The 25,062-nt window shown below is 34.2% G+C and overlaps 1 protein-coding gene across 5 annotated transcripts; it reads left to right on the plus strand.

Annotated features, from left to right (window-relative positions):
• Positions 1-23,802, plus strand: LOC128986063 (protein FAM76A). 5 transcript variants are annotated; one of them, XM_054406158.1, is made up of 7 exons: positions 1-213; positions 9,240-9,304; positions 10,400-10,613; positions 14,799-14,897; positions 15,823-15,959; positions 20,480-20,750; positions 23,262-23,802. In XM_054406158.1, the coding sequence occupies exons 1-7, from the start codon at positions 124-126 to the stop codon at positions 23,487-23,489; spliced, it is 1,104 nt and encodes a 367-aa protein (XP_054262133.1). In that variant the 5' UTR covers positions 1-123; the 3' UTR covers positions 23,490-23,802. The 5 variants fall into 5 exon arrangements, with proteins under 5 accessions (XP_054262133.1, XP_054262134.1, XP_054262135.1 ...); XM_054406159.1 differs by having other exon boundaries at positions 14,799-14,891; XM_054406160.1 differs by having other exon boundaries at positions 14,847-14,897.
• The last annotated feature ends 1,260 nt before the right edge of the window (positions 23,803-25,062 follow it).

Genomic DNA, 25,062 nt, shown 5'->3' on the forward strand with positions numbered 1-25,062 from the left:
TTCAAAATGGTGGTGACAGTGTTGTGAATGAATAACCACTAAGCCACTTGTCACTTTTTAAATACTATTTTTATATATTTTTTATTTATTGTCTTTGTGCCAATAACTTATATTTATTTAATAATGAGTAATTCGACAGCGTTATTTGCTTGCTCTAGATGCTTTACCAGACACCCGTTTGAGGAGCTGTCACCAGGTCAACAATTGTGCAAGGTAACTTAGTCTAGGTTATTTTTACTGTTTTATACGACGTTAGTTTCTTGTGACGAATCCAAACATTTGAAGTTTCGTAATTCTAAGTTAAATATATGCCCTAATTATGTTTGGGAATGCTCCTTGACATTGCAGTTAGATTAGCATGTCCTTATACGTCTTCCTTCCAGGCCTGTGTAGTCTTAATCCAGACTAGCTAAGCCTAAGTTCTAGGCCTTAAGAGTCAGAATGATTTTAGGTTTGTTGGTTTGTATCAAACTAAGCAAATGTTTTTCAAGCAATCATTTTATTATATTTTAAGTCCAAGTAAACCAGAGTAGAAGAAAATACATTTGAATTTACTTAGAAATACAGTAAACTTAGGCCTAGCTTTGCCCAACTAAGTTAGGCCTATCTTGCAAAGTTTTAACCCTTTGAGTGCCAACGTCCGGGGAACCGGACGTTTTTAAAACGAGCCAAAAGTGCCAACGTCCGGCCGACCGGACGTTTTTAGAACGAGCCAAAAGTGCCAACGTCCGGCTGACCGGACGTTTCGTAATGATCGAACAGCTGTCATAACAACCGAATAAATACTCGGATTCTTTTAACCCATATATTAACATTGAGTCGAAAGTTGCTAGATGCGATACATCGATTTTCGTTGGTCGAAATATCGAAAATTCGATTTTTACGAAATTTTAACCTAAAAATCGCCAGATCGCGCTCGGCATTTTTAGCGCGACCTTCGGGAAAAATCATCGGCATTTTTTGAGCGTTACTTTTATTTCTCGCCTGGCACTCTAAGGGTTAAGTAAGTTACATAACTTAAACCTAGACCACTGAACCCTATTTTAAGTTATTTATCTCTTACAATAGGGTAACTTTCACTTAGTTACAATTTACTAAAAGGTTCCTGTTATGGTAGGCCTACCTAAGTTACCTCCCGAATAACGGAACAGTGGCTTCGTTGAACTTACTGTGACTATCTTACGTTCATATTTTCCATTGTCCTCTTGTATCAATGAATCATGTAAGAGAAGTTACTGGGCTGCGTATTTAACTTAATGCATGTTAAGTTAAATCTCGATATTGTTTGATCTACAGGCTAAGTGAAAAGCAACATTACTTTTCCGTTGCTAAGTTAAGTTTAATGTGTTAAAACTTTAAAATGTAGCCCAAGCTATAACTTATTTCATAATCTGCGGTTTAACCCTCCAAGTGTCCATAGTTTAGGCCTTAATGTCCACCTATTTTTGGCGCATTTGCAAGGTTTTATTAAAACGGATCTGAGAAGCTTAAAACAATGTTAATTCTAATGTTCTATATACCATTTTGTTTGGAAAATCATGGGCTTCAATATTATATATAAAACATAAGGAACATTTAAAAAAAAAAAAATTTTTTAGGTAAAAAAAATATAATTTCGAAAATTTTCAAAAAAAAAAATAAGTTCGCGCTCAATGAAATTGTATAAATTATAGGCCTATAAATATTTGAAAATAGCCACTTTGTTCTAAATTTTATGAGGATTACAAATATATAATAATATAAGGAAGTAGATTTGCAAATAAATAAGTTATGGGCAAAAAACTGATTTCAGTACATAGCGTTTAGCTAAGAATGCATAGCCTAACCATAGCTAGGAATCTGGCTGATAATTTACATCAATATCACTACCTACTTCTTCAGGATCATCAACCAGCACTTCAAAACCACTTAAATCTTCTTATAATGCACCACGTATATCACTACTTTTGATTTTTAACACTAAAACAATGATAAACGTAATAAAACACATCAGTCATCGGTCCGAGGGTAACCTAGCTGTTTACAAATACACGCACGTCAGCAGCGTCAGCTGTCTGCTACAATATTTTCGGAACTAAAATGAATAGCGCTTAGAGACAGACCTCTGCAGAAAGCTTAGAATATTACGGAAAGAACGATACCTAACTCGATCCAGTTCAATCCGATTCAGGCAGTCATAGAGCCTTCGCCGTAAACGATGTCTGCGTGTCGAAAAATCGACAAGTAACACTACACAAAGTGTGCTGCTTGTCGAATTTTCGTCAAGTAACACTGGGAGGGTTAATTGAATTAAATTACATAGCCTAAATGTTTTTCCTTGCAACAAGTGTTCTTAGTAAAATATTTTCTCTATTAGGCCTATTTACTATAAGGTTGTAATTGAATGGTACAAATAAAATAGTAGGTGCAAGAGGATAACTTAACTTAACTTAAGAGGTTAGTTAACCTAAGTTGAGGAACCTGTCATGCCGTGATGAATTTCCGCCATCAATTAACATAATTACTTATGTTTTTATTGTAATAAGCAAGTTATTATTACAAATTTGACGCTAAGTACCGGTAAACTTAAGTTAAGTTTTGTTTTCTTAAGTATAAAAGTGTTTTTATAGAGATTAACATATATAACTTAACTTAATACCCCCGCCCCAGTAGGCTAAACCTGCCGGTTTAGCGAAAAGCTAAAAACTCAAGTTAGTTAGGCCTAAATCTATTTCAATAACTACAACCCCGACCCCGGCTAGCTATAGCTTACTGGCTTGACGAGTACACCTAGGTTTGCTGCTAAGTTACAGGGGGGGGGGGGGTAAATTCCTAGTTACGACCATTTGAGATTTTTAAGTGATAATGTCATGAGGTTGTGCAGAATTACATAGATCACCACTGCAATGTTTTTTCCCTCGCTCTTAAAGGAAAATGTGTTTTTTTAATAATTTTTTTTAGAAGTAGGAATTGGCTAGCTCTGGAACTCGGTCGGGTGGCGGAACTAGCTAACTCTGGAACTGGCTAACCGTCCCAGTCAAGAATTGACTAACTCCGGAACCCGCTAACTCGATTTTGTACCGCGGCAGAATTCGCTAACTCTGCAAGTCGATAACCCGGCCGCACCCACTGCACGGAGCGTCGCCAACCTTACACGGCGAAATAATCGTACACTGCCGTAGGTATTTCAAAATATCAGTGTCAATAAAGATAATTGTTATTGTTTTTAGCGAATTTCCCATATAGGGATTAAGCTACCTATTACCGTAGTACTCATGGTAAGACCTGGACCCGGGACCGATTTAATTTTTCGTTCTGAGGTCCCTAGAGGCCAAAAACACCATCCTTTCAAATTCATATATAGGCCTATATGTGTCCGTTAGCACGATAACTCGAGCAAAATGATCCGATTTTGATAAAATTTGGTATAAACCTACATTTATTCTAACGAGTTCGGGAACCAGCATGATCGGACTATGGTAACGACGGGGGTTTATGGGGGATTTTATGGGGTAAAAATAGGTTTTTCCCAATTTTGACCCTAAAAACACAGAATTTCACAATTTCTCTAAGCCATTTTGTTGAGCTTAAAAAAAAAAAATAATTTAGTATATTGAAGCGTTATTGTGCGCATAATGGTTACGGAGAAAAATTGTAGGCCTAAATTTAAAATTCCCATGTTGTTCTTATGGAGAATAAGTCAACTGTTGTAGTTTGCTTGTTTATGAACATATTTTGATCGAATTTGGAAAATACATTTTATTTCTTGCTAAACTATTAACTTAAAAAAAATTACCCTCCCTGTTGCAGCAAACCTAAGTACTCGTTAAACTAATTTTATTTAAATAGGGAATAAATGTGATATTTTAAAGGAGGCATTTTAATGTAGGCCTAAATCCAATCAGGCTAATGGAAATTTGCTTAGTCTGCAGGTTTGCTGCGGGGGGGGGGGGTATTTTTCATTCTAAATGAACCACTGCATTATACAGCTAGGTACCTAGAGCCCAAAGTAATTTTAAAGGCAATTAAAAGATCATTAAATGTCATTGTTTTGTATTAACTTAGGCTAAATATTTATGATTTCTAAATTAAATAGATACCAGTTGTACCTGGGGATTGACATATGGCTTGGTACCTATAGTTAATTTCCATTGTACCCCTATATCGATTAATCTTCAGTGTAATCTTTGCTCAATAGTAACAAATTATGTTTTTCCCTTTGTACTGTACTTACTTTCTAATTCGCTAGGTACTGTACTGTGGATGGCTTGTTATCTTACTAATATTATAAATGTGAAAGTTTGTGTGTTTGTTTGTTTGAAGTTCAATCACGCATAAACCACTGGACAGATCGGGCTGAAATTTGGCATGATGATAGCTTACATTCCCGATTAACATATAGGCATATTCTTATCTCAAAAATCCTTACGGGCTCCGCCCCAGTGGCTCTGTAATTCTCCATGTTAACCTTATGAGAATTCATATTTAAAGGGAATTAAAGAATTTAGTCAGCTGTTTCAACTAAAATGCTGGTTCTATGATATGGAAAAGCATTAAAAAGTTATAAGATTTACCAACAGGGTGCAGCACTATATTTTTTTTTGCATTTATGAAAACAGCTAATTTGAACTAAGCAACAAGAAAAAAACTGTGATTCGCAATGAGAACTGTCAAAGTAGGATTGTTTACAGTTATGTTTATGTTTTTCATTTCATGAATAATTTGTGATATTTTGCGAATTGTTGATAATTTATTTGTTTCTATTGTTTAGGTGAAGTGGTAGTGGAACATTATGGCTATGGTAGATGTGTAATACTATAAAATACTGTAAATTTAAAAAAGCAAATTTTATCAAACTGTGTCCTCCCTTATTGCAAACGCAAAGCTTGAGTATAACTGCAATAAGCATTTTATACTTATATTCCAACCCCGTACGAAGGACAGGTACTCTGCTAGTAAATACATATGTTACAAGTATTTTGTTTAGTTTTCCCTTGTTATTTTTTTCCACCAACATGGTTACCTGGCAAACCTTAAGGCATGTAGGCCTACTGTAAACATTTTTTTAAATCCAATTTAGTTTTTTACGTAATTAGATTTTTGTTAGCAGTTTTGACTGCGCTTTAAACACGTTTTTAGTCCAGAAAAAGGCCCAAATTATTTAGGTACAGCATTTGAAGGAAATTGTTGAAGCTGTTGTCGAGATCTTTATGCAAGCATGTACAAGCAAACATTGCTCATAGGCTATTTAAATAAAAAAAAGATTATAGGAAAATAACTGTAGCCTACGTGAAGAATATTAAGAATAGTAGGTGCTACTAATTAAACCAACTATGAAATTAAGCCCAACAACACGTGAGTTCTCTAACATGTACATGACAATTTTAATCGTGATTTCGTAATAGAACATTAATTAATAGTCATTTTTTAACTACGTTTCATAATTTATTCATAAAATTAAAGGTTGGTTGTTGAATCGTGCAACTTATGTGTAAAAATATTACATAGGTACGTTTCAAAAAAGTTTAGTCAAAATAGAATAATTGTAAACTTAAGCCTAATAGTAAAACACCAAAGCATTGTAAACCTAAGCCTAGGCTACTGTATAAGCTAGTAGCCTAATCCAAAAATTTGTTGAATATTGGGGTAATAATGTTTTATGTTTTAATAACAGTTTTTAGGGTTGTTAACCTATGCCCACTAGTAAATAGGAGGAGGTATGACATTTTTGAGCTGCCTAGAACGAAAGTGGTGTAAGTCCCTGAAACGAAACCAAGTTTTGAGTACAGTAACTGTTGTTTTTATGAAACAAAGTTTAAAAACCAGGTCATTTAACCCTCCGAGTGTTATTTGTCGATGCGTCGACACATAACACACTTTGTGTAGTGTTTTGTGTTGATGCATCGACTCACAAACAGTGTTTACGGCGAAGGCTCTATGACTGACAAAATCGGATTGAACTGGATCGAGTTAGGTATCGTTTTATTTGTCAGATTCAGAGCTTTCTCCGGAGGTCTGTCTCTAAGCGCTTTTCATTTTAGTTCTGAAAATATTGTAGCAGACAGCTGACGTGCGTATTTGTAAACAGCTTGGTTAACCTCGCACCGATGACTGATGTGTTTTATTACGTTTATCATTGTTTTAGCGTTAAAAATCAAAAGTAGTGATATGCGTGGTGCATTATAAGAAGATTTAAGTGATTTTGAAGGGCTGGTTGATGATCCTGAAGAAGTAGGTAGTGATATTGATGTAAATTATCAGCCAGATTCCTATGGTTAGCTATGGTTAGCTATGGAATATGCATTCTTAGCTAAATGCTATGTACTGAAATCTGTTTCTTGCCCATAACTTATTTATTTGCAAATCTACTTCCTTATATTATTATATATTTGTAATCCTCATAAAATTTAGAACAAAGTGGCTATTTTAAAATATAGGCCTAGGCCTATATAATTTATACAATTTCATTGAGCGCGAACTTATTTTTTTTTTTAATTTTTCAAAATATTTTTTTTTACACAAAAATTTTTTTTTAAACAAATGTTCCTTATGTTTTATAGATAATATTGAAGCCCATGATTTTCCAAACAAAATGGTATATAGAACAGTATAATTAACATTTTTTTCAAGCTTCTCAGATCCGTTTTAATAAAACCTTGCAAATGAGCAAAAAATAGGCAGACATTAAGGCCAAAACAAGGGACACTCGGAGGGTTAATGAAAGTGGTGTAAATAACGGGAACTAAGTTTTGAGTATTTGTTGTATTTGTGAATCAAACCGTTTAAATATTCAGGTTATATATGTAGAAACAGTTTTGGCCTAATATTTCATTATTTATTTTGCATAAAACATTATAATTTAAGTACACATCATATAGCTTACAACACTGTTTGTCATTCTCAGTCCAACAGCTGTTTTGTTTTGGTTATGGACATCCCAGAAACAAAAGAACCCTGGGCCATTTCGAGCCGCACAGCTTTGAAGGGTAGGCTACACCACACCTACCAGCGCGAACCACTTCATTATTTCGTTTCTGCGCAGGTTGTTTTGTTCTTGGGATGTCTATAGTTGATATTTTTTTTGCTGCCTCTGTGGTCTAGTTTTTGAGCTCATACTGAACATAAGAAGTAAATACCCCTGCTGCAGCAAACTTGCCGACTAAGCGAATTTCCATTTGCCTGGATTGATTTTCAATTAATCTATTGAATTAGCATTTATGTTTAACGAGTACCTAGGTTAGCTGCTACAGGAAAACTAATAAAGTGGGGTTTTTTATTAAAATATCAATAGCTTAGTATGAAATAAATAAATTCGCCAAGTTTGATCAAACTATATGCCTAAACAAGCCAATATTGTAAAATGTTGTAGCTCTACAACATTTTACAATATTCTCCATAAGAATAACATGGGAATTTTAAATTAACAATTTTTTGAATTTCCTACGTAACTAATCATTGTACAAAAACACTTTGATATACTAAATTATTTGTTTTTTTAAGTTTTTTAAAAAGGTCTGAAGAAAAATCGATAAATTTTGTGTTTTAAGGGTAAAAAAATGAGAAAAACACCATTTTTCCCTATAAACCCCCCTGTTAAACCCTGTTCCCATGGTCTGATCATGCTTGTTCACGAACTCATTCAAGTTTATCCCGCCTTACACCTTCAAACAAAATTTTATCATAATCTGACAAAAATTAGGCTACTCAAGTTATTGTCTGGACGGACACATATATATCCATATATAGATAAATATACATATATCAAAATTTGAACGAATGGTGTTTTTGGCCTCTGGGGACATCAAAATGAAAAAGTAAATCAGTCCCGGGCCTAGGTCTTACCATGAGACCTACAGTAATAGCTACTTCCCTATAGGGAAATTCGCTAAAATGAGCCCAATTTAGTATAGAACTCACAACTCAGATTTAAAAATGTTGACTTAGGCCACTTGCATTCTAGGCAGATCATACATATTAAAATGTGACAGGGTTATTTTATTTCACAATTCGAATCAACCACTTGACAAATTTTCTGGTTTTGGTGTTTAAGTAGATAAATTTGAAAGAAAGGGAATGTTGAAGTCATAATTTTAGTTCAGAGTTTCAGTCTTATATATAGGCTATCAAGTTATTATTTTCGAAATATCTAGTTGCCGACATAAATAACTGTTTATTTTAAGTTTGTTTCAATGTAATTTGGTCAAACAGTGGGTTTCAAAATGTCACAAAAATGTTTACGTAACAAGTTGTTTACAATAATAAGCCTATTGATCGTCGGTAAAACAAATTTTTTGAAATGTAGTTTTTTTTTACCGTAACAACATTACCGTAACACTCACGTATAATCAAGATTTGTAGTAGGCCTAATAATAATCTGTGTAGCCTATATAAATTATCTGTGGAAATATGCTTTAGTTGTTCAATTGATTAATTCATAAATACATTTTAAATTACTAAATACATTTTAAGAAAGGACATTATATAAAATTAGGCTATAAGAAGAATGACGAAGCACCTGTACATTTATCTATAAGCTCTGTACGTTTATGTGCTAATAAACATGATTTGGTTTGATAGTACCAGGGGCAGAGTCTTGCTCGGTTGTGGTTAATTGGGTTTAATCGTTAAAACAATATCGTTAACAGACATTTTATAATTTACGAAAAACATTTTTAATACAAACCATCTAGACATTTGATCGCTGAAATAATAACAACTCTGTAATGTGAAAGTTTGCAATTAAGCCAAACTAAGAAACACATTTTTAAGTGCTTCTCGCAGAGAATTTTTCTCCCCTCTAGTCATTGCAACCGGTTAAAGTCAATTTATACAAAAACATAAATTACAGTAGGCCTACTTAACTTATATATGTTAACAGTGTAGGTAACAATAAAAATAATTTATTTTGATTAAGATCACGTGTTGCAAGGAAAAACGTAAGTAGCATAATTATCAAACCAAAGATCATTAAATATAGGTACATACTTAATTATACTATTATGTTTTTTTTCGGCCCAGTATTTTTTATTGACATTTGCTGAGAACTGAAATATTTACCACGGCTAATTAGGATTTAAGTTAATAAAAATATATAGTGATTGCTTTCCTGTACTTTTTCAGATGAGTAGGGTAGGTTATACATATAGCTCGGCTAATAATGTGCCGCTAAAAAGAACTGGCATAAATTTATCGTAAAGTTCCCATAAAATATCTGACTTCTTTGTTATGAATTAACATATTATTTTATGTGATTTTTTCAGGAATGCAGAGGAGCATTTCCAGTTGTGAAGTGTACTTATTGTAGATCAGAATTTCAACAAACCAAGTATGTAACACTTTTCTGTTATTGTGAGTCTTCAGTAGAAAGAAAGTCTTATCTCTAAATAAAGAAAATATCTCCCGGAACTCTGTTACACTGGATCCCCCTCTTGATCTCTGATCTTTATAATACCATAAATGTTCTCTTACGTTAGGCCTACGATTGTTTGGAAATAGATTGAGAATGTGTTGTTTAATATGCTCTTAAGCCATTTTTGGCATTCCAAACTCAGCCCTATGCAAAATTTTAATATCCAAAACTTGAATGTCTTTATAAGTAGGGTAGTGTAACATAAAAGGTTAGTACAAAATAAACGGAGGTTAAAAACCATCTTAATGTGGGTTGTTATTATCATTACATTATAACTAAAGCAAGCTATGATAATTATGTTAGCTTACTAAATACACCACAGTCGACTAATCCGAGTTAATCTGTGCCTTCCCCTTTTTGTATTACCAAATTTTTTGGATAAGCAATAATAATGAATTTCACCTTCTAAGCTTAGAAGACAAAATTCTGTAAAATTGCTAAAAAAATGTAGGTATTTTTATGACTTTAACTTGCTCTCGAGATCACATATTAAACACTATGAACGTCTCAATGTTGTGAAAATTTCTTACAATCACATTATTCCTACTTCTCAACAACTTTTAGAGAAATGAATGCTTACTTGGCTATAGGCTTAAAAAATCAAATTTTCCTGGTTCCATACATAATTAATGTAAAATTCCCAAAAAACCACGAGGGAAACCCTTGTTGGCTGGAACCATGTAACCCTTAATTTCAGAACTCACAGCTTTGTTTTTAATTTAAATTAAGTAGTAAACCTATTTTCCGCAGCAGGTGTTTGGGATTATCGAGACTCTGGTGTAATTACTACTAACAGCCACCGAGAATGTAGGCCTACTACAAACTGTCAAAAAAATGTTGAACTTTTTGCGTTTGGCAAAATAATTTACACACACCTTATAAGTTAATTCTTTTTGTTAGCAATTAAATAAATATTTTCTGCCAAGACGAACCTTGATCTCTTTCTTTCCACCAGTAGAGTAGTAGTCTACAGTCAATAGTTGCTAACAGTCATCAATAATACTTTTGCAGTAAACTAAGCACCAGCACGATATGCAAGAAATGTGAAGTAAATGTGAAACAGTATGGTAAACCGACAGCTTGCGAGTATTGCAATATCATCGCTGCCTTCATTGGCAATAAATGTCAACGTTGCACCAACTCGGAACGCAAATATGGGCCTCCGGTCACGTGTGAGCAGTGCAAACAGAAGTGTGCGTTTGATCGCAAAGATGAGGATAAGAAGGTATGCATTTTTTTTTGTCTAGTTTCACGTTTTCTAAGTGTTTCTTGACTATCTTTTCTTCCTTTGTCAGATATGTTATAGCTTGTTGTATTATTACATGTAGAGAGATACCTTGCTTTGTAAATAATGTAGCATTTTTTTTTACTTAGTTTTTGTTATTTCAAACGCACTACTGCTTTTCTACTGACACTCTTCTTTGTGTTTTGGTGATTTTCCCCTGTGGATAAGTAGGTACGGTACAGTAGGACCTTGATATCTCAAAGCTAAAGGGGTAAGGGTAAAAATTCAAGTAATTGATTTTTTCAAGTAAGCGAAGTTTGATTTATCAAGGTGTATGTCGAGGTTGTGAATTCTGACAATATTGTTATTGTAGTGCCAGCTGGTTTAATATTTTTCATTTAATTTGCTAACACATGTTATGATTATTGTTTGTTGTTTAAATTTTAGTTTTACCTAGTTATTACTTAAAATAAACACAGAGGATACGTGTAGTGCCAGCTGGTTTAATATTTTTCATTTAATTTGCTAACACATGTTATGATTATTGTTTGTTGTTTAAATTTTAGTTTTACCTAGTTATTACTTAAAATAAACACAGAGGATACGCGTCCGGTAACCAGACGTGGATTAGGCGTCCGGTAACCAGACGTGGATTAGGCGTCCGGTAACCAGACGTGGATTAGGCGTCCGGTAACCAGACGTGGATTAGGCGTCCGGTAGGGGGTCCCGGAACGCCATTACCACAATGATACGATGTTCAGCCATCAGTGTTCGTGGTGTAGTGGATAGAGTGCTTGACTGATATGCGAGAGGTCCCCGGGTCGAAACCCATCGGTAACTTTAACTTTTTGTCATCAGATTTTGCTTTGAATGTAATTTCTTCTTAACTGTACATCTTTTGTTAGAATTTTTGGCATTTATAATTTTATGTTATGAAGAGAATTGAACCTTCATTTGATTTTTTTCACTATCAGCAAGTTTGGTTGGTTAGGTTAGGTTATGACAGTAACTGCCGGACGCCTAATCCCCGTCCGGTTACCGGACGCGTATCCTCTGCGTAAAATAAAAGGTTGTTCATTTTTCTTGTGACATATTATTTGGCACCGCTACAGTTATGTTTCTAGGAGTAACTCAAACCTTTTCAAGCTAAGCCTTTATAACTCGAGCTCAAGCTATATCTCCGTATTGAGTAGAGTAATACACAGAAAAGTGTTAAAAATGTGATTGTATTTAAGGAGAAACGCAAGTTAAACTATTTGCTTGGTAGGTACACAACAAAATACGACAAAAAAAATAGTTTTAAAAATATAAATCACAATATGATTTACAATACCATAGTAAATAAGAAAAACGTTACTTGTTTGTTTTAAATATTGTATAAAATTAAAAATATCAATTATTTGGGCATAGGTACACAGTACTGGTACAGTATTTGTTCTATCGCCATGGTAATTAAGGTTAGACTATTCAGTGAGTCGGTGGCTCAGTCGGTAGCGACGCGGACTTCGGGCCCAAGGCAGCGATGTCGTGGGTTTGGTTCCTGGTCACTGCCGAAAACATTTTATCAGTACAGTTCACCTTTGTACCGGCTCACGAGCCTTGTTTTACTGTAAAACGATCCATGCACGGGCGGTTAATCAATGTGGACGGGCAAATGCAAGGTTAAAAAAAGAAAAAAAAGACTAGACAAAATTTTCTAACTTGCGTCTTTAAACAAAATAACAATCCTCCTCAGCAGGATGCTTTTTAAAAATCATCGATATGATGTCAGGTGGAATCCCACATTCCCAAACTGCTTTGAATTTTTTCCTAACTGCCTAAATCATTCTTCTTTTTACCCGTGTCAACGTTTTTTATTTAGGCATACTTAGCTGATGACATGAAGTCCGACGAGCACAAAATAATCTCAATAACTAAACAAAATAAATAAAACAGAACCATCTAAACAAAGAAGATGAATAATTTTCACGTCCCAACAAGAATAAAAAACTGCTGATTTGTCAGTACGGCATCAAATTATGAACACATAGTACTAGAGTAATTTTTGAGTACCTCATGAGAACTTATACTCATAAATTGGTAAACTATGAGTTATTGAGGCTTGTGAACATGGAACTTTCATTAATAGAGGTAAAGTATTACAGAAAATATGTAAAAATTATACTTATAATGGTTAAATATTTAAAACCTTGGACTTGATTGTAATTTATCAGTGTTTAAAGAGGATTATGAAAAATTCAAGATATCGAGATTTGAGTTATTAAGGTCCTACTGTTTTTAGTGTTCATGGTTAAAACATGTTCCTTACTATATATCTGTACCTTTTTTAAAGTCCCCTGAAGCCAAAAGAGTGTTTGTCCAAGTTATTAGTTTTACAACTCATTTTTATACAACAAAAATGTTGTTGTTTATAAACAAGTTTCACTTAACAATTACACTGAAGTACTGCAGTATCTTTTACTCCCCTGCCAGCTTAACTTTAGTATTTTTTACCCAGAGTGAGACGGAACCAGGCGATCACACAAATAGTTTCCTTCCTCAAATCTGTTGTGTTCGAGTGTCACTTGGGGTGCACAGCTATCCAGTGATGCACAGGATCTGTGATAGCCCGTGATCACAATTCTGATTCTGACTCAATTATCTTTTTACAAAATTGTTAATTGAAGATAAAAGTAAGAATATAATACTTTTCTAAATAAATACATTTTTATATCATGCTCAGTTTCAAATCAGTCAAATATGAAGTGAATTGGTGATTTTTTGGATATGTAATCATGTCCTAAAATAATTTTGATATAATTTTAGTTTTAACATCATAAATATTTGCTTTGGTGGTGGTGTTTTCTCATTCTTGTTTAAATTATAAGATCCTAGCTATGGTACGGTATGCATTATACGAGGGGGTTTCTTTCTTTCAAGTATGGGCCATTTGTTTGTGTTGTTTGGAACAATTTTTTTTTTTTTTTTTTTTGTGTTTTTAGTCCTGCTCCGTAGTTCGTATTTACACCACAACAAGGTGGCTCGCTGCTTACTGGCATCATAAACAGAATTAGACCATTTGCAGCTCTGTAGCTGACATGTACGCTTCGCTGGGGGTCTGGAACATTTTTGTTTAAATCTCTGGCTGCATGCAAGACAATGTCTGTGATACATTTTTTTGACTGCAAGAAACATATCCGATACACACATTCATCACCAGATAACTAAAGTTTAAGACTTAAATGCAATGAGGGGAAAGTGCGGAAATGGGTTAGGTAGTTACAAAGTGGCTGTAAAAGTGTTCATGTTGAGGAACTCTCGGGCCGGATTTGACAGGGTTTCTGGCTTTAAAGTTTACTCTGGGAAGGTTGAGTGCTGTTATTCCATGAATTGATGCTTAGATTCACGGATGATATGAGATATCCACGTTTCGTCTCCGGTAACAACTTGACTCAATATTCATACCCTTCTTCCGTGTAAGGCATAAAACATTTCTAACTTTTTCCCTCACCATTTCAATAGAACCATAAGCTTCAGTCATCTGGTGATGAATGTATGCGTTGGATATGTGCATTTAAAAACGTGTCACTGACCTTATCTTGCATGCAGCAAAAGATTTAATAATTTTAAAAATTGTCTGGGCACAACAAAACGTACACGTCAGCTACAGAGCTGCCAATGGCAGGACTCCGTTCACAAATAATGCCAGTAAGCGATACACCATCTCGTTGTGGCGTACAATCAATCTACGGAGCTATGCGCACAAATGGCCCTCACTTTAAAAACGCCCCTTGTATTTGAAGAGTTTAATCAGCATTGGAATCTTCCTTTTTACACCATGTAGTAGTTTGTTCTTTATTTTGTACGTCTATCTTTTTAACTTTCATTATGACCTGAAATTCAAGAGTTTGATTCATTTCAGAAGAACATTTATAGTCAATTGTACATAAACAAGTTTTAGAAACACTGATTAGTGACTGAACTGTTTCTAATTACTAATTTTGGTTTAAAAAGGATTTTAAACGTTTAAAATATTGATATTGAGTTGTATAAACCCTTTTATCTAACCATACTATTATTTTACTCTAAGAAAAATGTATATTAAGTTCCATTATTGTTGTTTTGGTGTGTTGTGGTGTACACTTTACTTTTGCACAATACCTTTAGTTGGCTGGTTTTTCGCTTGTTTACGTTCACTTTGCTTAGAATTCCCTGTGCATGAAAAATGATAACTTCACATTTAATATTGTCAAGGAGGATGGTGAACTGTCGAGGCCAGAAGACGGACGAGACTCCAAAGTAATTGTTAAGTATTTAATCTGGTTTCTCCTTATCAATGGCATGGATTAGGTTTTTACCTATGTTTTACTATTATTTAATTTATTATCAATTTAAACAGTGAGTGCTTAAGTCACATAGTGAAATAATTGATGAAAATGCAAAATGTAAAAAAAATAATTGAGCCCTAGTGGACGCTCATGAATCTGAATAAAGTTGGGAGATTTTAAGCCTCTCTTCCAAAAATCCCATTTGCTGTATTGTACATATGTTGGCATATTGGTTAACAAAACAATATTTTTGTTTGAATGAAGTCAATTGAAACAATTTTTGTGCCAAACTATGAAAATTACACAGAAAACAATATTTACGCTTTTAACTTAATTTCCAGACAAATTATTTAAATAAAGTACATAGACAATAATTTATTTAAAAAATTACTTTCTCTTAATATATAGAACTGATAACTACTGAATAACCAATAAATCATTAATAAAACAAAGAATCTGATATTTTGTAAAATGAAATGACCCACACTTTCTTTCTGAAACCCCCAGAATAGACCATGATGGACAAAAAAAGTCTCAATCATCAGAAGTTTGTTTCAAATTGAATTGTATACGTTTAAAAAAAATATAATATATGTGAAAAATAATACTTTCTACTTTAATAAATGTAGGAATGGGCTCTAGAAAATCAGTATGTGTGTAACTTTTTCAAGCAAGGCTCCAAAGCTTATACAAAGCTGGTGTGCGATTAGTCAGATGTAGGTGGTCGGCCAAACGAGATGGTTCCAAATAGTAGTCAATGTAACTGAATTAGAACTAGTCATAATTCCTTTTGTTTTTTGAGTTCTGATTGTGTGTGAATCTATCTTTCCTCAATCATCAATGCCTTGTAAAATGTAGTGGTTGGTTAATATGTACAAATTTCTGATGGAATCTGACCACAGGTGGACGGTAAGCTGCTGTGCTGGCTGTGTACGTTGTCGTTCAAACGAGCTCTGGCCAAGACCAAACAGTCGGATGCAGAGAGAAGAGCTCATAACAAGATGATGGCTCAAAAAGCTGCCAAGAACAAAGAAGTCAAGTAAGTAGTGAAATTTATAAAAAAAAATTTGAATTAAATCCCTAATTTCTCTCAAATTATTATTGAAGTCCTTTTTAGGAAGTTTGCTCTTTTTGGCTTGATTGAGGTTGTTCCTAACATGTTGGTGATTAGTTCAGAAATTAAAATGTTCGTTAGACCTAAAGAGCAATACTAAACGTATGGAAACGGAATACAGCCTACCAGGAAAAAATACATCTTAGAGCAACAAAGTTAGTTATATGCTAGAAAAACATTATAATAAAAAATGTATGGCTTATTGTTTTATTTGTAAATTAAAAATGTACTGTAGATGATATTGGGGAAGTAAATGCACACCGATTATACCAAGAACAAGGTTCGGCTGAGTGGATTCACTGTGAACCGGCCTGCCTGGCCCTTATGCATGATGTCACTATAACCTCCGTGTAGGGGTGTCAACAATGGATCGGAACAATCGATGTTTGGAACCTGTCTGTAACCTAGTTTTTTATTCTTTAATACTCATTATTTATAAACAAACACGTCCTACATATCGGATCTCGAATCACGATATTTATCGATACCCTTCCCACCCACAATAAAACATTAAACGATGTCAAAGCAATAGTCATTTGCTCCATTGAAACACGAAAGTCGATTGGCTGACATGGTAGTGCATTGACGCTTCCTGACCAATGAGAACTGTTGTTACATACTTTTATTGTCAACATTCACCATTCGATATAACATTACAAAATCGACACGGACTAAGGCTTATAATATTTTTCAACAAATACATTATGTTATGGTAGCACTTAAAACTTCACTAAACTCTTTAATCAGGTAGATAGTACAGATCAAAATATGGATCTACTTTTTGGCGCAATATAAAGCAAGCCTAACCATACGACGATGTTAAAGTTTAATGGTTGAATATAATTTTTCTAATGATGCGTATAATGCAGGGATTATTAAACTGAAAATTTCGACGTGTTTAGGTTATTTATTTTGTACTAAAAATAAAAATAATACATCTAAATGTCTGACTTATTGTTACAGACATTGTTTAGAATAATTAATTTCGTGTTGGCAGGACATTCACGCGCCGGTTGTCTCTTGAGTTGAGTCTGACATCTTGAAATGTAGATTCGTAGATTGTGTTGTGCAATGCTGAAGCTAAACAATGTCACCGGCACCGTCGCTGTTTTGAACTAGATAGTTTCTAAGTTGGCTATGAAAATTGTTAACCGTGATTACAAAACTAATACTGTAGCTATACAGTAAATGAATGTTAAAATAAAATATTTATCCCTGTCGGATGTCGGTATTATCGGAATCGACTTTTGACAATCGAGTCTTGGTACCGATACCAATGCCCAAGTATCGGTGGTATCGATGACGATAATCAACTCATCCCTTTTTACTAGTAGAGCTGTATCGTGGCATAATCGATGCATCGGGATTTTGATGCATGCTGGATCAAATCGGGATTCGATGCATCGCACTCGCACACCTACACCACTGCCTATCACCCAGTGTCAGCTGTCGGCTCGGCGCTGTCGCTGTCAGTGAAATGGATGACGCAAGCGATGTCTAGGTTGCCGATTATTAGTAGGCCTAGTATGTCAATATTTAAAGGGGTTAAGGGATTAAATAAAACTCAAACATTTTCCTTTCTTACTATTTATTTGTCAAATATCAATGAAAATAACGAAATCGGCTTAACGTCTACTACTCGACTCGAGTCACGAGTATCTTTAACTACTCGACTCGATTGTCGAGTATTGCCAACTACTCGAGTAATTACTACTCGCCCACCCCTAGTTTATGTACGTCCACACTGATCGCTGGGGTAGAAAAAATTTTGTTTCTATTATTTTAGGGTTATTTTCATGATTTGTTCTTTACTATTTGGTTATATAACTAGGCGACCAGTTATTGTTTATAATTATATCGTTTTATTTGGTTAAATGAAGTTTTAACACGTTCGCTACTGGCCGAGGTATACATTTGAATCTTACGCATAGACCGGCTGTCACTTGGTTAACAGTACACACAGACCACGGGCGAAAACCTGTAAAACAGTGATCATTTACATCGTAATACGCTGCAATCGTGTTTGTAAATAATTTATTCTTGTTATTTAAATTTTTATAGTTTTTTGTAATGTCGCATATTTGCAACGCCCGGTCTACAGGGAAGACAATAGTAATATATTTTTTGTCTATTTCATTTAGGTGTGTGTATTTTCATTTTTGTTTGTGTTTTGAGGTGAAAGTAAAACAGATTATTCAAGAACAGTTTATAACTGAACAAATATAATAGCTACATAGGATAATGCAGCATACGTACATACAGGGATGCAGAAAAGTAAAGACCAGTTTTTTCAACTATCATTATGCATCACCAATCATCATATTCACAGACCAAGCGACACCAAACGTCCAAACAACCACTGCAGGGAAGTTAGTGCCTTCAAATAGACAGGGTGTCTACCAACCGGGAAAACCGGGAATTGTACTTAAATTTTTACTGGCCATGAAATGTACGGGAATTGTCCTTAAATGCCAGACTATGTCCTTAAATTTTTAATGGGCCATAATTTTATTGATCGCTAGTTGGTTAGGAGCACATAAAAGGTTTATCAGATGTTTGTTTACATTTTCATAATTTATTACTAGAGTAATTATGCAATAAAAATCCCATTATTAGCAATCTCAAACCCATTAATATTTTATCACGACAATCAAGTGTCAAGTCAAGTACTTCCAAGAACTGTTGACTCAGCAGCTAGCTCATAAAAGTTGTATCACTTTTATTCCTTTACAACTTCTTTTTTTATTACTAGGGTAATTATTATAGCTTTATAATGGCTGTTAAATTCCACTTCTCAATTTGCCGCGGCCAGTGCCTAGTGCCATAAAACTGTTTATGGTTTCATATCAAACATGTAGATAATATACAGTCTTATTTTGTAAGTTAACCCCTTTTTTATGGACATTTTATCTTTCAATTGACAAAACCACAAGCATTGTTGTTTGCATTAATGTTTTATCATTATTTAGGCCTGCTTGGTTTCAAATTATGTCATTGCATTTTCTGTATCTTTGTCTTATATTGTTGGCTATTCAGGTTTCAATGTTTTTTGTTTCCCATACATTTATTTATTGAGTTGTATGCTTTAAGCAATCTAAATCTTATGAACTAGAATGATGATAGTGACTTTGCTGCTATTATAACCTCATTGTTTGTTACTCAGTTTATATAGACCCTCCTAAATAATTAGGTATAGGCCTGGGTATTTTGATTCTTGAAAGAGCTGTAAAATATATTAAGAAAATGTAATTGAGCCTAAGATAAACAACTAATGATTGCTATGTGTCGATATTAACTTTGCAAATGAAAGTACAATAATCTTACTCTGTGCTTATTGCTTATTAATAGCCGCTTACCATACCTTGATATTGTACTAAGAATTGAGTAACAATATGCATTAAAGATTTTTGTTCAAAAGTAGTCGAGAACCTAACGTTGTGCCAGGGCGAATCATGCCAAATTAATCGGCCTGGATAGGATAAGCTATGTTATGAAGTTTACGTGACCGATGGAGATATTTGTTGCTATCGCTGGAGACAATGATTGCGTTTCTCTGTTACACTATAAAAGCTTTACCTAAAGTATAGGTAGGCCTATGTTTGTTTACTTTCAATAATTTTCTATTTTGAAATTTTTAACTCTTACCTATTATTATTTACTTTTCTCTCTGGTACAACTACAGTGAATAACAAGATTAATACAGTTTGACAAATCAGGAAAATTATTCGGAAGGCCTAATGACACCGACAAAGGTTACGGCAAAGTGTCCTTAAATGTACGGGAATTGTCCATGAATTTTTTATCCAGAATGTAGTAGACACCCTGATAGACCGTTACAAAGATATAAGCATTTTAATAACATTAGAACCCGACGCAAATATGCGACGGCAGTCTATTTTAATGTGACTAACCGTCGTATATATGCGACGGCAGTCTATGAGTGGAAACCGGCCGTCGCATATGTGAGTCGCTGGTCTATGTGAATGAAAATTTTCGTACTATTGCAGTAGCGAACGTGTTAAATGACTGAAATAACAAGAAACAAATTGTAAACAAAACACGACCTCTACAGTTGGACGTGCAGAACTAACAATAAAATTGGCTTTAGCTGTCCCATAAGGATGACAAATCTACTAAGGGAGTATGTTTTATCTATGGTCTTACCTTCTAAAACAAAAAATATAAAAAAAATATAAAAAATATAAAAATAAAAACCTTGCTAAATATTTTGTTGCGTTTAGCTGCCCACCATTAAACATAATTTACAGTTAATTCTTGCTGGAGAGTTCTGGTCCAGAGAATTCAATTGAGGGATTTGTAGAAAATAAGAAATGAGGTGGTGGGGAATTTTTACAAGGATTTTTTGGAAAGATGAGTTACTATTAATTATCATCAACCCTAAAATCTGATGCATTTCTCTTATCTTACTAACTATTTTGCTGCAGACTCAGAAGCCACAACAAGAGGCCGAACAGGGTGGACGTGACCAAGATCCCCGCCGGCGGAGGACAGGACAACAACAATGCTGAGTCCAACAACTCCGGGGCCAACAACCCCCCGCCACCCAAGATGCCTAGGGTGAAGCCACCTGGAGACCCGCTGGACCCAAACTCCTCCGACCATGTGGTGGCCATGACTCAATTGAAGGAGCAGATGGCGTCGCTACAGAAACAGCTGACGATGAAGGACAACATTATACTGTCAAAAGACAAAATGGTAGGATAATTGTCTCACGTTACGCTATGAAGTGACTGTACTTTAAGTTGAATCATTCTGTACACAAAACCTTTTACAATTATGGTAGAGTTTTATGCTAGTTTCCCAGTATTTTCACAAATTTTAAATATATTTAATATTCTCATATATTTGGTTATCTATTGCCTTGCAAAGCTTTCCAGTTCAGCAATTGAAATACTTAGAAATATTCTTGCTTAGTAATTAAACTTATATTGGTATCCAACTCAGCATATTTTTTTCTTGTGTTAAAAGGGGCTACAAACCATGCTATTTAATCGCTGACAGTTATTTTAGTTTGTTCTCCCCTACTGTGTCAACACTTCTATCACCACAAAGTATAGTTTGTGATAAAAACTATTCAAAACAACCAGTCGACCCAAAATTACAGAGAACAGTAATAACAGTTCTAAATGAAATACAACAAACAAACTACAAATTATGTCTAATTTCTTTACTAACAAATTACCCACACATGTCTTTACCTACAACTGTTTTCCCAATGCTGTAGGGGATTGCTGATTGATAGTAACTTTTTTGAGCCCACACTATGATTGTCTGTATACAATCACCCTTATCAAATCCCTCAATATGTGTAATTAAAATGGTGTAGGCCTACTTTCTCTATTGACAAAACTCAATGGATCACAGATGAGTTTGAACCTTTGAACGAGTATAGTAACGTTTAAACTCTATTGAATCTCTAATAACAACATCTCTGTCCTTGTCTGGTTCTACATTAAATTTAGCTCCTACTTCTATTCCTTGTCCTGGCAGTTTTACCTTTTGAAGGGAGCTTTCAAAGCTTAATTAAATAGTGAAGGAGACAGTCTGTCTACCTGTCTAACCCCAGTTAGCATGTTGAATTCTAATGACAGTTAATTGTTGATTCTGACTTTGCATCTAGAGTCATCAGTACATGTTCTTGCTAGGTTAATCAGTTTATCAGTGATTCTCATATGAAGCCAATAAATAAAAGGTGAACACATTTTTGTTCAACTCCCAATATTTAGAAACAGCTTGTCGGATGATAAAAAGTTGATCAGTGGTAGACTTTTGTCTTCAGAATCCTGGTTGATGTTCACCAAGAATTTCCTCTTTGTATTCTTAAAGCCTCTTTTCCAGAATTTTGGAGAGTATTTTGTAGGTGGTGTTTAATACAGATATTCCTCTGAAATTGTTGAAGTCTAAATTGTCTCCTTTTTAGCGAATTTCCCATATAGGGAATTTAGCGAATTTCCCATATAGGGAATAAGCTATTACCGTAGGTCTCATGGTAAGACCTGGACCCGGGACCGATTTAGTTTTTCGTTTTGAGGTCCCCAGAGGCCAAAAACACCATCCGTTCAAATTCATATATATATATATATATATTTATATGTATATATTTATATATATATATATATATTTATATATGTGTCCGTTAGCGCGATAACTCGAGCAAAAATGATCCGATTTTGATGAAATTTGGTATAAACGTGTAAACCTACATTTATTTGAACGAGTTCTCGAACCAGCATGATCGGACTATGGGAACAGGGGTTTATGGGGGGTTTTATGGGGTAAAAATGGGTTTTTCAAATTTTTCACCCTGAAAACATAAAATTTTGCAATTTCTTTCTAAACCATTTTGTAGAGCTCAAAAAAACAAATAATTTAGTATATTGAAGCATTGTTGCATGCCTAACGGTTACGGAAAAATCGCAAAATAATGTAAATTTAAAATTACCATGTTATTCTTATGGAGAATAAATACAGTGTTGTAGCTTGCTTGTGTATGGACGTATATTAATGAAATTTTGAAATTTTGTTTACTTCATACTGAGCTATTAATATTTCAATAAAACCCCCCTATTTTCTTCCCTGTAGCAGCAAACCTAAGTACTCATTAATATTAACTAGAGGTCGTCCAGTGGTCGAAACTCGACCAAAAATATGTAATATACTCACTTATGTTAATGTTTCACCCCACACTGTAAATAAAACATGTGATTGGAGTTTCTTCCATTTGTTTTGATTTTATTTTTATATTTCGTTGTTATTTTGTCACCAGCATGGCAACGCATAAGATCCATGTTAATTTTTTCAAATTTTTAAACTCATTTTTTGCGCTTATCTTTGAGCCTATTTAAATTTATAAAGGGATTCTGCACACCTACAGGAAAATAGCTTTCTAACGGTATGCGTAGATTTTCCCTACGATGCACACGAGCTGAGAAAAAAGGTTTTAAAGAAACATGCTTGCCTATTAATATATAGAAGATGATGTTTAAATAGGAAATAAATCTGACAATTTTAAGGGAACAATTTAGTGGAATTCCAGCTGTGTATATGGAAATTCGCTTAGTCTGCAGGTTTGCTGCGGCGGGGGTATTTGTAAATTGGGACTACGACAGCTACTTTCCAATGATTCTTCCAAATGTCATTATTTAATGAGTGAATCTTCCTTAACAATGGTTTTATAAGTTCTACACTAGTAAAATTATGTTTCAGATTACAGAGCTCAAGGCGAAGCACTTCACGTCAGAAGCTGAGCTACGAAATAAGATGAACAATGTTCAAAAGGATAATGATAAAAAAGTGGAAATGCTCCATATGAAAATAAAAACATTACAAAAAGAAGTCGCCACACTGTCAAAAGGCAATAAGAAAGACCGTCTAAAGCAAGAAACCAAAGACGGAAATAGTGGTTCTGGTACAGACAGTCCTAGTATAACATAACATTCATTAATCAATAATATTTATTACAGAGTGTATCGGTGGCTTTCATCGGTACAATTATGAATTTTTTTAAACAAATTTAACTGTATTTTTATATGTGTTATCGAAACAAAGCGGTTATCTAATATTTATCAATTCTTTTTTTATAATTTTGTGTGAAATTCCTTGATGGTCTGTATTTTAAGTATCAGTTTTTGATGGGTAAAAATAGGTTTTACTTGTTGAAAACTGTCTTATGTATGTACAATGTATATTTAATTCTTGTATCTCAGGAAGTGAGGAAGTGGTTTTTAATAAAAATTTTTTAAATCATTCTGGTTGTTTCTTGCATATTGGCCGGATTTAGCATTTTTGCGCCCCTAGGCCCAAATAATTTTCCGCCCCCTAGTCTGGTCACAGTTACTTTCCTTCAAAACCTTTATTAAAAACTATATCATGCCCATAGGCCTAAGTTAATTGCTTGAATACCACTCCTCGTTGGAATCATTGCAAGTTTTTTTTTTTAGAATTGACTTGTTTAGCCTTAACAAAATCCCGTCTTAAACACTTTTAGCAATTTTATGCTTTTTTTTAATAATTGCTCACAGTTGTGGCCGTGGGACTGAAACAAAACAACTGAACCCACTGAGCATTCCTGCAAAAAAACATGGCCATTGATTCCAATTATTCCAGGCCCAAAAGCATGAACTCCATACAGTACGTGACACCATAGATTAAACATACGTACTCCTTTAGTAGATTTGTCATCATTTTGGATTAGCTGAAAACAATTCTTGTTATTTAAAGGGGTTGTTTATCTATGTTTAAATCTAGTTTAACCAAAATAAAATGATCTAATCATCAACAATAGGTCGTCTCCTGTTTATATTACAAGAAATTAAAACACACACCATAGAACTAACCCTAAAATAATAGAAACAAAATTACGTCAAAACTAACGTCCAGTGTCACAACATGAACTACACATGGAAAAATTTTGAATTGACAATGTTATGAGAAGTCGACTTGAGTTATATTTAATCCATGGTCGTACTGCATCTAGGTTATATTTCCAAAGCAAAACAGAGCAATATTCCGGCCAACCGTACTGATCCTTAGGCCTGAGGAGAAAATGACAGCATTACTGTAATGGTTCTTTGGAGGTATTGAATTTTTCTAAAATTGAATGCAAACTGAGATTAATATTTTTTCGTTAATTTTAAAGGTAAATTCATTGTTGTTTTAATATTCAACAAAACTTAGCCTATGATATACTTTAACTTGATCCTGCAAATAGTTGTAAACTAATCAAAAGATTAGTTAATAAATAACTTTTGTTTTGTGATGTGAGGGTGGTAACAATGTCATATCTAGCACACATGCGCCCCTTATCACTCTGATCAGTAGTGCCGAGCCCGACCCAGCATAGTGGCAGTGCAGTGGCAATACGATGCGTACCCCTTGGGCGCTCGTCAACGTCAACATCCCTACAGCCTACTCCCGTATAACCAATGTTCGTTAGCAATTTTGCAACGAAATTGATGCGTAATTCTGAAAATATAGTTTAAATTTCATAACAATTATTTCTTCTTAT

This window comes from Macrosteles quadrilineatus, unplaced genomic scaffold (assembly GCF_028750875.1).
Source record: "Macrosteles quadrilineatus isolate MER2022 unplaced genomic scaffold, UCM_ALF_1.0 Scaffold_2__2_contigs__length_208266976, whole genome shotgun sequence".
Classification (NCBI taxonomy): Eukaryota; Metazoa; Arthropoda; class Insecta; order Hemiptera; family Cicadellidae; genus Macrosteles; species Macrosteles quadrilineatus.